Raw genomic sequence first — 14,330 nt, forward strand, 5'->3', positions numbered from 1 at the left:
TTCCCCAGAAATATTTTAAAAATTACTTTGAATTTGGTGCATTCTGAGAGCACTTTCAACAAAAATGTGGGTATAAATATTCTTGTTAAATGGTGCTGTCCAGTGGCATGGCAAAAAGATAAGATCATGTTTTCTTGGACATTTTTCGGAATAAAAGCCAAGTTTCTATGTTTTCTTGTTGTTAATTCTTGGCTGAGTTATTTGAATGTTTGGTATTGGCAAAACTCGCTCTTTTAATGCAGTTTTGTTTAAAATTAGGCAAACTTTGTTTTAGAGACTGAATGCATCATTCTCAATATTATGACGTCACATGCGTGCCAAAGGGGGGGGGGGGGGGTGGGGTTGTAACCCCCCACCCCCCCCCCCCCCCCCCCTTGGCTACGCCACTGCCCTTGGGGGTCCGTGAGAAAGCATTTGAGGGTCCGTGATTACCTTGATAAATTTTGGAAAAAAACCAAAAGCGATCTTTTTACTTTCATTACTCTCATTAAATTTGCTTAGGCTAAGTTGAAAAAGTTTCGGCATGGCACTTTGGGTTACCTTAATATTCAAATATTGCTGACGTTTTTTGAACAATTCATTCATTTTCTTATTTGAGCAACTGTTTAACCTGATATCTGCCGCAGGAGTCATAGCGGCAATGCAATATGACACAGTAGGCTACAGTAGTTGAGCAGCACAATTATTACAATAGTCAGTAGTATGTTAATTGAGTTTCAGGCAAAATTAAGGTAGGGGTCCGAAGAATTAATAATTTGTCTAAAGGGGTCCATGACAACAAAAAGTTTGGAAACCACTGCTCTATAGCGCTGTACAAATGTGGCGATGTAGCCTACACATAAATAAAAAGGCAACAATACACACACAGTTATAATACCACCTGGGAGTAATAATATGCAGCATTATACAGTAGCCTACGTGCATATGTAATGATATCACTGTTCTAACCACAAAGAGCATAGAGAATAAATATATTGATTGATAGATTGCTCCACCAGTCACACGCAACCACACCCACACGTGCTGCACATCAATAATGGACTCAACAGAAAAGTTTGAAGATTGGAGTTCCTCATTGAGCTATCAAAGATAATCAAACTGTGCATACCACCACCAACAAACTGACAAAACCAACACCCCGATGCTCAATTGGTTAGCGCGTCACTTCTGGAACGAAGAAGCTTCAAGATCAAGCGGCGCTGGTTCGACTTCCAGGGTGTGCGCTTGAGCAACGCACGTTAAGGACTGCTCTCCATTCAGGGGCATCTAATGGATGGAATACATAGGCTAGTTCCCCGGCAACAAGACTTCAATTATCGGAAACTTCACTCTGTCAATCTCGGTGACTCTTCACCCTGTCAATCTCGGTGACCGGGCCGCGAAAATTTTTTTCCCACGAGCTTTTGTCTCATTGATTCTGGTCACTCTAAAAGTAAGATTTTCCGAAAGTGTTTTGAGAGATTGGTTGATTCAGATTGCGAAATAACTATTTACCAATGAAATTCTGCAATGATAATAAAATATAAGCTTTCCCTAACCCTACTTTTTTGAAAAGCTCTTGTGCACCGCAAAAATTAATTTAAAGAAAAAAAAAGTTTGACTTCGACGGGCGTCGAACCCTCGTTCTCACGAACACAAGGCAGAGGATGAAAGCACTGAACCAACCGTGCCAACGAGAAACTGTTGCATTCACACGGTTTTAATACAAACTTTTACCAAAATATGTAAAAGAGACAGAAAGTACGTGGAAACAAGTACTGGTATACAAGTCCCTCCCCACCCCTTGGTAACTCATGACAAAGACAGGACTCAATGGACATGGCTCTTTCGCCTTAGTTGTGTGATGTTCTAGTTGTTACTTTTGCTATCAGCATCTAGCAAAGTTGCCAGGTTGACATATTTTATGCCAAATTCCACAAATTTGGCCTTATTTAAAGTGGTTTGGCCACAGTCCAGACTGTGGTTTGGCATCGAAAATTGTTGTTTGGCATATACTTCATAGTTTGGCATATTTTTGGCATTTTTATTGTTGTTGGCATGAAAAAATCCTGTTGCATTTTTTCAAAATTCTCTTTTCTGAGGAATACTCTCAAGAATGAAGATAGCTGGGTTGTGCAATTGCTGCAAGTGTAGGCTGAGCTTTGTTGCAGTTTTATCCATTTTCACAGTCCATTTTTTACCGAATCCATTACTTCTTGATGAAGAAACCTTCGGTTTTGCAGCGTTTTGCCTATTTGGCATTTTTTTAGGTCATTTGGCATTGTTTGACCAGTTGTTTGACATATTTTCCATAAGTTGACCTGGCAACCCTGGTATCTAGCAGTTCAAGTTTTCCCTTTTTCAGCAGTGACCAGCAAGGTTGCCAGATGGCCTTTTTTTAGGCCAAATTCCAGAAAACTGGCCTTTTTAAATTGCAATTGGCCTAAGAAATTGATGCAAATAAGGCCAGAAAATCTGGCCTTGTTTGGCCCTTTTTATGGCTGCAAATTTTTACCTGTTTAGAAAGTATTATTTTAAGGAAATCCAATTTCAATTGTAATATAAAAGTATCACTTATCATCACTTAGAGCCTGACCTATATTCGTTTTAATTTTAATTAGTGAGCAGAGACATAGGTAGAGAGTAAAGAATGTGTTTGCGGTGGACAGGGCGGTTCTATTAAGTTGCACCTGCCGTAAACTGTAAAGTATACACTTGCCTTGTTTGTTAATGTGATGTGTTTGCATTCCATTTGTGCAATTGTCGTATTTTGTTTGCTGCTAAATAACTTCAAAACCTAGTATTAGTTTTAGTTCTTATGACATCTTAAACGTAAGTATTGATTTCGTACTGGGTTGGTCTGTGAATAAGTTTATTATAAAAGCCTACGACAACACATTTCACTGATTGTTGAACACTCCACGTTTACTTCTGATCCGGTTTGCAATACGCAAAATGCTACAGAACGACAGGGAATCTTTGCATTCGTTTATTTTTGATTTTTTAGATTCGTGGTTTTAAACTTCTATACATCAAATAAGTTTTGATGTAAGTGTAGGCTATATTTTATATTGTTATTGCGAAATTGAATTTTATACATTCTTTAGTTGATACAAAAAGTGTTTTATTTTAATAATTCTTCTGTAGTCATGTATAGCACTGAAAAGAGTTTCCAATCCTGTAGTTGTAGACAATACATCCCTGGTAAATATACTCAATAAGACAAATTCATGCTTATTTCTTAGCTAGATGTTCCGAATAGCACTGTTCATGAATTGAAGTAATAAATGGTTTCTAGTTTATCTGCTACTACAGTAATTTTTCATTAATTAAATTATGCAAACGAACCGGTCATTATGCTCTGACAGTGCTAAATTATTATCTGTCATATTTGATCGTAAAATATCATTTTCAAAAAATTATTTCAATTAAGTTGTTAGCGTTTATTTAGTCTTAGAAGTAAATAAAAAATTTGGCCTTTTTTTGGCCTTATTTTATAATGGATTTGGCCTTACTATAGCTTGAGTATCTGGCAACTCTGGTGACCAGTTCAGCTTGACCGAATTGGTTGGAACTTGGAAGTTGGATTGCGGTGTTTTTCGATTTCTTGGTTTTCCAGTGTAGGGTGGCAAAGATGGCTGAATCTGCACTGGTAAGAGATTTTGTTGCATATGTGTATTGATGTCTTGCTTATTCTCTTCATAGTCATTGATGTAGTGTGCATGCCTTGGCATAGATGTGCGATTTTTTCTGCACTCTTGTTTTAGAGTGGCAGCTGACAAGATGAATACTTATGATCTTTTTTTGCCATATTATTCTATTGTGCCATTTTATAACCAAGTAGGCTAGTCAGTAAACTATGATATTCCAGATGGGGTAAAATCAAAATCTGGAAATAATTGTGGAAGTTTGTTACAGTATATTGCATATTTGCTAAGCACACTTAAATGAATGGTTATTTGGAATTAGTCTTTTATTCAAACTGGTTTGCCATCCTTTTGTATGCGTAGGCAGGAGCGAGTTTAACTGATGGGGTGGTATAACACTGGTATAACTTGAGACTGTGTGCATGACTATGCGTAAGTTCAATAAGATCAATGAAGATTTGAAAAAAAAAATCTGCAGGGAAGAGCTATATGTACAGCACCATCAATATAACCAATTCTTTTTATTAGACTAATAAAGTTTTTATTTGGCACATGAAAACACATTGTCATAAGCAGTAGCACATTTAGAAAAATATATTTGAAGGGCACCATTGTTTCAATGAAGAAAAAAATTCTAAGAAAAGATTGACAATGTTAAAGTGAACATCTGAAGTAGCAAAAATTTTGGCAGAGATCTAATCATTTGCTTACTTTGCCACAATTAATAAATTTGCTTAAATTTAGACTGTTTTTTTCTGTTTGAACAGTTTAATAAAAGGTTCACTTTCTTTTAGCTAGAAAGCTGTAAAATTGTTGTTTTTTACATGTGGTTTGCCAGAATGCTGTGTATTCCACAAGGTCAAAGTTTCAAATCAAACAGTCTTAGATCAATTCACCTACTGATATTTCAGGAAGCCTGAATTTTGAAGCAGAAAGTTGTATTATAGTGGCATAAAAATACTGCATTAGGTGTTATTGGGTCAACTCAAGAGAGAGTGATAATGTGTAATTGAATATAGCGTTCTTGAATGTCCCATTTTCAAGGCACCAAGTGGAATGCATGGTTTAGGAGCACTGGACGAAGCTACACTCAAGTTTCTGGCTTTCCATCACCTGCCTTGAAATCTGAACAATTCTGTCTCGCGAAAGAAGAAGTATACAGCGAAGACTGATTGAACAGACAAAATCATCAGGATAGTTCTCTCTGATGCATTTTGCTACTGTAGTTTAACTGGCACATTTTAAGCTGTTTTAAGCTAGCATTTTATAAGCTGTTTAAGTGTTTATACAGCAAGTTTAAACCATTAATTGAGGATCATTTGTTGATGTGTTGCTTATTTTTTCCCATAACAGAATCTAAATGGTGTCATTGCAATTGGAGTGGCAATAGTTGCTATCACACTTTCCGTTCTGTTTATCAAAAAGCAACTCAAGAAATCATTACCCCGAACACTGCTAGACCCTGAAAAGAAATATTCACTTCAACTAGTGAGAAAAGAAAATATCAGTCATGACACTAGGTAATTACTGAATGTGTGAGAGATCTTGTACAATCTGTAGTGTGTAAGTTTCATTATTTTTTATCTTAATTTTAATATGCTTTTTATGTTAAAATTATATTTGTAACTTCTTTCCTATTCTGATATTGTGCAAACATACAAGTAAATTAGCAGTGGTTATACTGGTTAAGCTAACTGGTGAAGTTTTTTGTATTGAATAGTTTGGTCATTTATCAACATTAATTGTGAACAACTGTTTTTAAGAGCTACTTCATCAGCAAATTAGCATGAAGTGGTACGGTAAATCCTTGAAGTAGAGTTTTATTTACTGTCTTGTTACCATTTAAATTTTGAGCTCAACAAAAGAAGGGATGGCTTGCTAGTACGTGGTTAATATTTTATGTTTCATTTTAAAGGCATATAATACTAAATGAAATTTTTAAACCCGAATTAATCATGAAAATGCGTAAACTGAACATTCAAGAATACATTTCAAAAAATTACGGAAAAAAATTTGTTTTCAATGGCACTCGCAAGGCCCAAAGTCCAATGTTTCATTTATTTTAGTTTTTTCAAAATGACCAAAAAGTGGAAACACTGCTCGAGAATACGTCACTATCGACAGCAATAACGAAAGCCACATCTGATGTTTTAACATCAGATCTGATGTTTCGAGCAAACTGTCTGATGTTTTGATGTACATACAATACATACATTGCCTACAGTTAAATTGCCCGCAGTAAAAACTATTGCCTGATCAGCTGATTGCTAGTCGATAGTGACGTAGACTGTACAGTCGCACGCTTTGCTGCTCACCTGATTGCTAGTCGATAGTGACGTAGACTGTACAGTCGCACGCTTCGCTGCTCACGCCCATTCCCGTTTTGAAAGCTCTGACAAAAGCACGCGCGTAATGCTGATCAGACCGCAATGGGGGAAATTTTTATTGAAAATCGTTTTATGGTAAACACAAAGAACGTGTACAATCGCCAAGTCAGGTTTTTCCTTAAATCCCTTTAAGGTCATCAAATTAGACCTAAGAAAATAACTTGATTATCTCATTTTAGAATATCGGGGCAAGAACTAATCAGTTGTGGTGGTTGGAAATAAACCCAGTTGCAGCGTAATCAGTGTACTCAATTGGAAGAGACTGATTTTGAGCTTTCGTCATCATTGACATTGTCGGTATCTTTTCAGGAAATTTGTATTTGCACTTCCATCAGAAAAGCACATCCTTGGATTACCTGTTGGAAAACACATATTCCTCTCAGCACGGGTGAATGGTAAGCTGGTGGTGAGGCCGTACACACCAGTCACATCCGATGATGATCAGGGACATATGGATTTGGTTATTAAGGTTTGCATTTTCTAACTAAACTTTGCATCTTGTTTATGAAGCTGTGATACCGATACGATATTATTCACTTGTCTCCTTCCAATCTTCAATATACTCTGTTTATAATCGGCCAAGCTATCTTGGTGGCACTTATCACAGCTTATCTCATACAAAATAGCGTTCATTGAGCAGATGATGCCTAGCCCTAATGCACTGTTAATGACAAAGGCTTCACAATCCAGCTGTAAATCTCATTACTCATTTTTGTTTTTTCTGCATTGTTGCGCTTAAATTGTTAATTTATTTTTGCAATGCAAGAATGGCAATCGATTCCATCGTGATTGTGGTCTTTTGCTGGTACCGTGGTATGTGTATTATGTCTGATATGGCGCTATAACTGATCAGTATGAGTGTTACATGTGCACTCAGTAATAAAAATGAATCTGAACAGGTTTACTTCAAGGATGTTCACCCAAAATATCCTGAAGGTGGAAAGATGTCGCAGTTTCTTGAGAGTATGTCCATTGGCGATTGTATTGACGTTCGTGGCCCCAATGGGTTGGTTGAATACACTGCAAAGGGACAGTTCTCTGTTCGCTTGGAAAAAAATGGTTTGGCTTATGCAAAGCGTACCAAAGAGGTGAGTGGAACCAAACTGAGGCTGCTGTGACGGGTTTGGATCCAAGAATGTTTGCTATACATAGCGAAGCCATGATACATCGAAGAAACATTTTGGTACATATATATATTTCCGTTTTGTGTCCATAATGTTTCCCTAATATAGGGTTAAATTGTTTTCCTGGTTTATGAACAATTAAAAACTCTTCTTGTAACCAGCTGGCTTGCTTGGTTCGGGAGAATTTGATGCATTGCCCGTCGACCGTGTAGAGTAGACAATATTTTAATCAGTTTTTGCTTATCGTTTCTTGCCACCTTTGGCTGATTTGTGCTTCACTGCAATTGTAGTGTGTGGGGTTTGTAGGCGTAGTTTAATGTCTATAGGGCCGTAATGTCATAGAAGCAACAAAACTAAGAAAATGTGAACATCAATTGAACACACGAGTTTTACAATTCAATTGACAGGATGTTTACAAGGGGTCGAACATTTCACTGGGGTGAGCTTGGTTGGGATCCTGAGCATAGCACTTTTCCGTTAATATTTCAACCAGAGAAAAACGGTTTGGATAAAACAGGTCAACATTCGGATTTTGTCGTTTTGTTTAAGTATATCTATTGAGATTAAAATGTTATTGAGTTTCAGCAACTTAGTAGGCTGGCCTTAACCAATTCTGTCGTTGCTGATTTGTTGCATAGTTTCTCATGTGGACAAGAAGAATCACTGTATAATATAGATTATTGTAGTTGTTATCAAGATCGTTGAGGTAACGACCTGATGCATTCACTTCGAGAGAAACGTCTAATCACAATAAACTATTGTTCAGATTGCAATGATTGCCGGTGGAACTGGGATCACCCCAATGCTACAACTGATCAGGCAATGCTTGAAAGACCCAGGAGACAAAACGAGGTTGTGGCTTCTATTCGCCAATCAGGTAGCATTTACTTCTGTTAGTTTTGTTTTAAATTTGATTGGCATAATTCTGAGTAGCTGTATTTATAACAAAACCTGTTTAAAGTCATACTAAAGGAAAAACCTGACTTGGCGATTTTCCACGTTTTTGTGTTTAACATGCTACCATAAAACGATTTTGAAAAAAATTTCGCCCCACTGCGGTCTGATCACCATTTCACGCGTGCTTTTGTCTGAGCTTTCAAAATGGGCTTGAGCAGCGAAGCGTGCGATTATACACTCTACGTCACCGGCGACTAGCAATCAGCTGATCGGGCAAGAGTTTTTACTGCGTGAGTTTCAAATGGCAGATCTTGTTCTTCAAACAGTGAATCAGCCTCTTTTACATAGATTTAACGTATTCAGGCCTTCAATCAATGTAATAAAACAAGTTTTTGAAGGCAAATTCCACAAAGGCATGTGAAACGATTTCAGCTAGGCAATTCAGAAGAGGTGGAGTAATCAGCATTTTTTACGTGGATTCAACATTTCCAGGCCTTGAATCAATGTGAAAATTCTTGGAACGCAACACCTCTGAACTTTCCAACCAACGCACGAAAAGACTTTTGATATCGCTACAGCTACTGTTAGTCGCCGGTGACGTTTTCTCAAGCATTTTTTTCACTTCTTGGTCATTTTGCAAAAAATAAATGAAACAATGGACTTTGCGTCTTGCCAGCGCCATTGAAAACAATTTTTTTTCATTAATTTTTTATGAAATGTATTCTTGAGTGTTCAGTTTACGCATTTTAATGCTTACGTTTGAAATTTTCATTCAGTAGGCCTTTAAGCACTTATCTAGTGAGCGCTGCTTTTGACACTGTGTTCTGTTACAGACTGAAGAGGACATTCTCGTTCGACAAGAACTGGAAGAATGTGCGTCCGCTTGTCCGAATCAGTTCAAGCTCTGGTACACACTCGATCGGCCGCCTTCAGGTACGCTACCTTTGATATAATGCTGTTCACGTGTCTTGAACAACCCCGTCCAACACGTTGTTTCATTTATTTCAGATTGGAAATATTCAAGCGGTTTTATAAATGAAGACATGATCAAGGAGCATCTCCCGGCACCAAGCATTGATTGCCTCGTACTGATGTGCGGTCCACCTCCAATGATTCAATATGCTTGTCTACCTAACTTGAAGAAAGCAGGACACCAAGATAGTCGTTTGGTCGTATTTTAAAATGCACCATGTCTTTCTGGGAGTCATTTCTTGCAGGATGATGGATATTGAATTTGTGCTAAACTTAATTTCTGTTGTGATATTCTGGAAAAAGAGTTTAATTTTTTTTTTGTCGTAGCCTATTGAACATCTCGAAAATAATATTTTTGCATGTTGTAATTTTCGACTAAACACAATTACGCTAATATTGTGATTGGGTATTTTCTATCTTAAACAATCGTTGCGAATGTTGCGTTTTTCTTATTGCATTAAATTTCTTCACACATCTGATGTATGGTCATTCCATGTTAGTTAATCCAGAGCTTTTTTTCACTCTGTTGTATTTGAAGTTTGGCATGCTCACAAAGCTGTCTTTAAAACAACTATTATTTTTATTTTTTGAAATTGAAGGAGAAATGTTGTAAATGATTTTCCCAAAAAATTATCACAATGATTTTTTTTGCCTGTTTTTTTTGTCAGTTCCAGGAAAATTTCATTTTCACGCAGATTGAATATCAAGTTGGAAATAATAAAAAATGACTCATTCTGTGTCATTTCTTACAACTCACGAAACGTTTTGCTTGAGGGATAATTATCAGCGTTAGGTTTGGGAAACGGTGAAAATTGTTTATGCTAAGTCTTGAGTGCTGCTAAAGTCAAAAAAGTCAAGCAGCTGGCATCTTGGTGATGTACAAGGGGATCTAGATACCGATAAGCAATGCGGATGAACACACACTCGTAAGTCAGTTCCAGTTATTGGAATTGCTGTGGCGGCTTTTGTTAAGTCTTGTCCTACATAAAAACATGTTTGAAAATCCGTTTTATGAGCAAACCCAAATTTTGATACAGTTCAGCGGGAATAACGTGGCTAGCACGCTTGGAGGCTGAGTGGTTTAACCGATGCGCCAGTTCAACGTGCAGTATTAACAATTGCTAAGTCACTAAGTAAGTTATATAAGATTTACACAGGGCCATTCCAATGTGCCATTATAATTCCTGAACTTGGCGACACTTCAATTACTGTAGAATGAGAAAGTTCAAATGCAAGCCGAGGAAAGTAAGTCCACAGGCTTTTGCCCCTCCGGGTACAGAGAAGGCAATTTGTGTCCCAGCATTGCGGTCAAAACTGCACACGTATTGCAAACATATTTTATTGTTAGAGACATCTGACATATGATTACTGCCACAAATGGAAGGTATAAAATGATAAAAGTCGTAAGATACTGTACGGAGTACACTTGCAAATATCCACATATCTGAACAAAGACGTTGCATGCGATATCACAACATTGCCCAGCTGAAAAATTTTGACGTTTATACGATAATCATACAGGTTCTACCATTTAAATGCCAAATGAAAACGAAGAAAAGGTTGAAACACCATTAAAGAAGCACAAAAACAAAGTCACAGAAAATCAATTGCTTTGAAGTTACGCAGCACAAGATGAAGATATCGAGATACTCATTCGGGAAAACTTCGCTGGCATGTGTCTATACATCGGAGCGGTAAGAATAAAATCTTCGGATATGAATTGACAACAATAAAGGAAGAATGCATGCATAAAAGCAAGTACAGCGAAGTCACAGTTTCAAGTCGCGTCACAACCAACATACGCGGCTTTGTACACATGATGCTCACATACGTACCACATTTATTTGGATGAAACAAGCTTTCAGGTTACTTTGATAATAGTGATTTCATTTACTTGAATAGGCTCTGCTTAGCATTGCGTTCGGGATAGAACATTCTTTTGTGGCATTAATATCAGTTATTGCATCAATATTATTCAGTATCTATATTGAGTGGACGGCAAGAAAAGAGAACCAATCTTCGAGTTCCATGTTTTGCCAAGACACAGAAACATACTTTCCAAAGGTATCGAACTGGCGTCCTTTAAAACGTCGTGCCAGTACGGTCATGGACAAGTTGATCAATAAATATAGATTTTATATCGACTTTGTCATGAAACCTTTTTGGGAAAAAACTTAAAAGAAACCGTCAAAGCTCATCCCTAACACATTGCACGCACTGTGGTTAATCAAGAGAAGGTGCAAAACTTAATTTCAAAGATGAGATTGAAAGGAAACAAGCTCGCGAAAGTTACCATTGGTAAATCCTGGTATCAAAAGTTAAAAATACTATACGTAAAGAAAGTTGTTCACTAACTAAATATTAAAACAAAACATGATGAAGTAAAGAAGTTGGTCAACGAGATTAACAACTCAGCTACCTGGTCCAAAATAACGATGTGACTAAATGGCTAACGTCAGTAATCTGGCTTCAAAATATAAAGGTTAGGGGGCCTCCAAGGGCGACAAATTATAATAATTAATGTCTAGTTTTCAGCCCCACGTTTAACTATGAGGGCACCGACATACTACCAGGGACGTAGTAAGATATTTAAAGATCCTCTCAAGTAAAATTAAAATGGCAAAGAACAATCTGAGAAGGTAAAAGTACATTGGTCCTGCTTCGTATATAGCACCGTACATATCGTTTCATCGTACAATAATGATGAGGTGCCATATTGGTATGGAATATGCATAAGATATTCGGTTTAAAAAGCCGCGATAAAACGCCGGGTTGTGGTAGGTGAATAAATATGGGATGTATTTTTCTTAGCAAATTAAGGATAAAAACTAGAAATATGATTAAACTCAACATTTCATGATAATAGTATCGTAACAAAACAAACTCAGTCCTACGATCATCCTGATTGTAAAAGCTGTGCAGTATTCGACTTTTCAAGAATATTGGTGCACCTAAACGACCAAAGTTTACACTGAGGTATTATAAGCTATCAATAGAATGGCTGTTAAGCAGATCTTTACATGTGGCATTGAAGAAGCATTAAACATAGCATGAGGAAGAAAAAATTGCCGAGATCACAATACTTTTTAAGCACCAAAAGTACACAATGCTCTTTCGTCAGTGGAATAGTGAATAAACAGGATTACACAACCTAGCACAATATGAAATAGTGTAAAGTTATCAATTTATGTAAAAAAGTTGCTATTAAATAATACTGGTGCTGATCAACTTCAGTCAAGAGCAAACAGAACTAAACGTCACATAGACAGTGCTCATGACACACAAAACAGCAAATATAGCACCACGTGATAAACATAGTTTGACTGGAAGTACTTTACGAGGATCATGTTGTACACGAAAGCCGAAGATTCAATTTTGTTAGCCACCATGGTCATGGCGCTCACAGTGAACTTTTCGTGTTATATTTCAAGTCACAACCAAGCAAGGTTGTGGCTTTCTTCTGCTACAAAGTTGGAAAAATTACACATGATTCAACCTCAAAACACGCTCGTTTCTGCTTGTCCAAATGTCCAACTTCCTTTTTCTTGCCACTGAGAGCTAACAGGTGTAAGTGCGTATCTGTGGGTCCAGTGCCGAGACCGTCGTCGTCGCTGCCAATTGTCTTATTGGCGAACCTGAGTATGAATGGGATGGAAATGACTCAATCGGTTGGTTCAATTTAATCATATTCTTCTTTTATCTTTTGCCACCGAACCAGTCCTTTTTACATTGATTAAACGTCGAATCAATGTAAAAAAGTACTCATTTGCTGACTTGTCACCCTGTCATCACAGTTGAGTTATTATATAATTCAGGGTGGTCCAAACTCTGGCACGCGGGCCGCATGCGGCCCGCGTGAAGCTTTTGTGCGGCCCGCGAACACTTTGTGCATGCCGGAATTATCAGTGCTAAATCCAAGGTTTAAAAAGACACCTACGTTTTATAAATACATTACATTCGCCATAACCCTAAATAAGTCGCGCATAATCCGGTCAATAGGTAACTATGAGGGAACAATGTCGGTTTGTGACGACACAAACGTGTGTTGATATTTTGCTTTTGTTGCTAGCAGTTTCTCCGTTACGAAGCGATTAAAAAGCGACACACGGAACAGAATGGCTGATGAAACCCTGGATGCTTGCTTACGTCTGTCGACCACTGAATTTAAACCAGAGATCGACACTATATGCAAAAGCAAAAAACAATAAATTGTTTTGGTTTGCTAATTTGTTGACGTGTTATGTATTGTATCTTTTTTACTAGCTGAAAATCACTTTTTGAGTCGCAAGCAGAGATTAAAAAGTGAGTTAGGCGTGCAGCAAAACATTAGGTCAATCAAATTAGCAAACTCAGTCCTTTCATTGCAACTGTATTTTGTCAGCGACAAGATTTGTTAATGTTCATAGCCTGCGAACAATAAGAATGTAGGCTAGCTAAAACAGATCGAAATTTATAGAAAAGAAGTTCAAAATCGCAACCTAGTTAAGTTTTTATTTAACAACGTTTCTACTTTCAGCAACGCGTTATCATTTCTCCTTATGCGGCCCGTGAAGTTTTTCTCAGACTCTAATGTGGCCCTTCATGTTCGCAGTCTTGGACCAACCTCATATAATTGATGATCATATGATTAATACCCAGTTTTGTCATCGTTCAGAAATTTAAATCATTCGTTATAGAAACGATTTGAAGAATGTCAAAATAATTTCAGTCGTCAGCGATTAGCACACATTCAACGGTGGGTTAGGACAATGCAGATTGAAATCAGCCATCGACAAGCAGCAGCTTCCTTTGTTTCATCTATATAGGAAGTTGCCAGTAACATGCAACGCGATACGGTTCGTAAGTTATACAGTACATCCACTTTACAATCACAGCCGCAAAACATATTGCAAGTGGTAATCGGTGGAATATCACTTGCAATTCGATGCGATGCCATAGTTACTATGCAACAGAAAAATGTCATGCTTTAAATCAAATATAGCTGGTGAACAGCTTCATCCATCAGCAACAAAGCAGTAGCGTTGTGTTTAAACCAAACAAATACATCAGAAAATGCGCAGTATGTGCTTTAGCAATGCAGATAAACGTTCAATCAAAATACGGGAAGCTTAACGCAATTGGGACATCGCAGGTATGACATTAAAGAGGATAACATTTGCAAAGCGCCTTTTTTAGAGCTAACGTAAGAATGTGGTATACAGTCATTGTGCTAGTAACTAGCAGCTAGTTAATCTTCTAGTAATATACGTACAGTTATCGTCGAATACCCTTTTGAGAGAGTGCGAGGTCACCTATTTTTCTTCTTCTTCAAACCACCTGATTAT

The 14,330-nt window shown here is 37.4% G+C and overlaps 2 protein-coding genes across 2 annotated transcripts in view; one reads left to right on the forward strand and one right to left on the reverse strand.

Annotated features, from left to right (window-relative positions):
• The first annotated feature begins 3,520 nt into the window (after nt 1-3,520).
• LOC145785112 (NADH-cytochrome b5 reductase 3-like) lies at nt 3,521-9,485 on the forward strand. Its single transcript, XM_082596814.1, has 7 exons — nt 3,521-3,631; nt 4,980-5,146; nt 6,323-6,482; nt 6,913-7,101; nt 7,904-8,014; nt 8,868-8,967; nt 9,043-9,485. Exons 1-7 carry the CDS (start codon nt 3,614-3,616, stop codon nt 9,213-9,215), a joined length of 918 nt encoding a protein of 305 aa, XP_082452940.1. The 5' UTR covers nt 3,521-3,613; the 3' UTR covers nt 9,216-9,485.
• An 845-nt stretch (nt 9,486-10,330) lies between these two features.
• Nucleotides 10,331-14,330, reverse strand: part of LOC145785606 (liprin-alpha-1-like) — a 29,127-nt gene continuing 25,127 nt past the window's right edge. Inside the window, exon 32 of the mRNA XM_082597279.1 lies at nt 10,331-12,641. Coding sequence (XP_082453405.1) covers nt 12,565-12,641 — 77 coding nt within the window. The 3' untranslated portion in view covers nt 10,331-12,564. The remainder of the gene's footprint in view (nt 12,642-14,330) is intronic.

This window comes from Aplidium turbinatum, chromosome 16, assembly GCF_918807975.1.
Source record: "Aplidium turbinatum chromosome 16, kaAplTurb1.1, whole genome shotgun sequence".
In the NCBI taxonomy this organism is placed as follows: domain Eukaryota; kingdom Metazoa; phylum Chordata; class Ascidiacea; order Aplousobranchia; family Polyclinidae; genus Aplidium; species Aplidium turbinatum.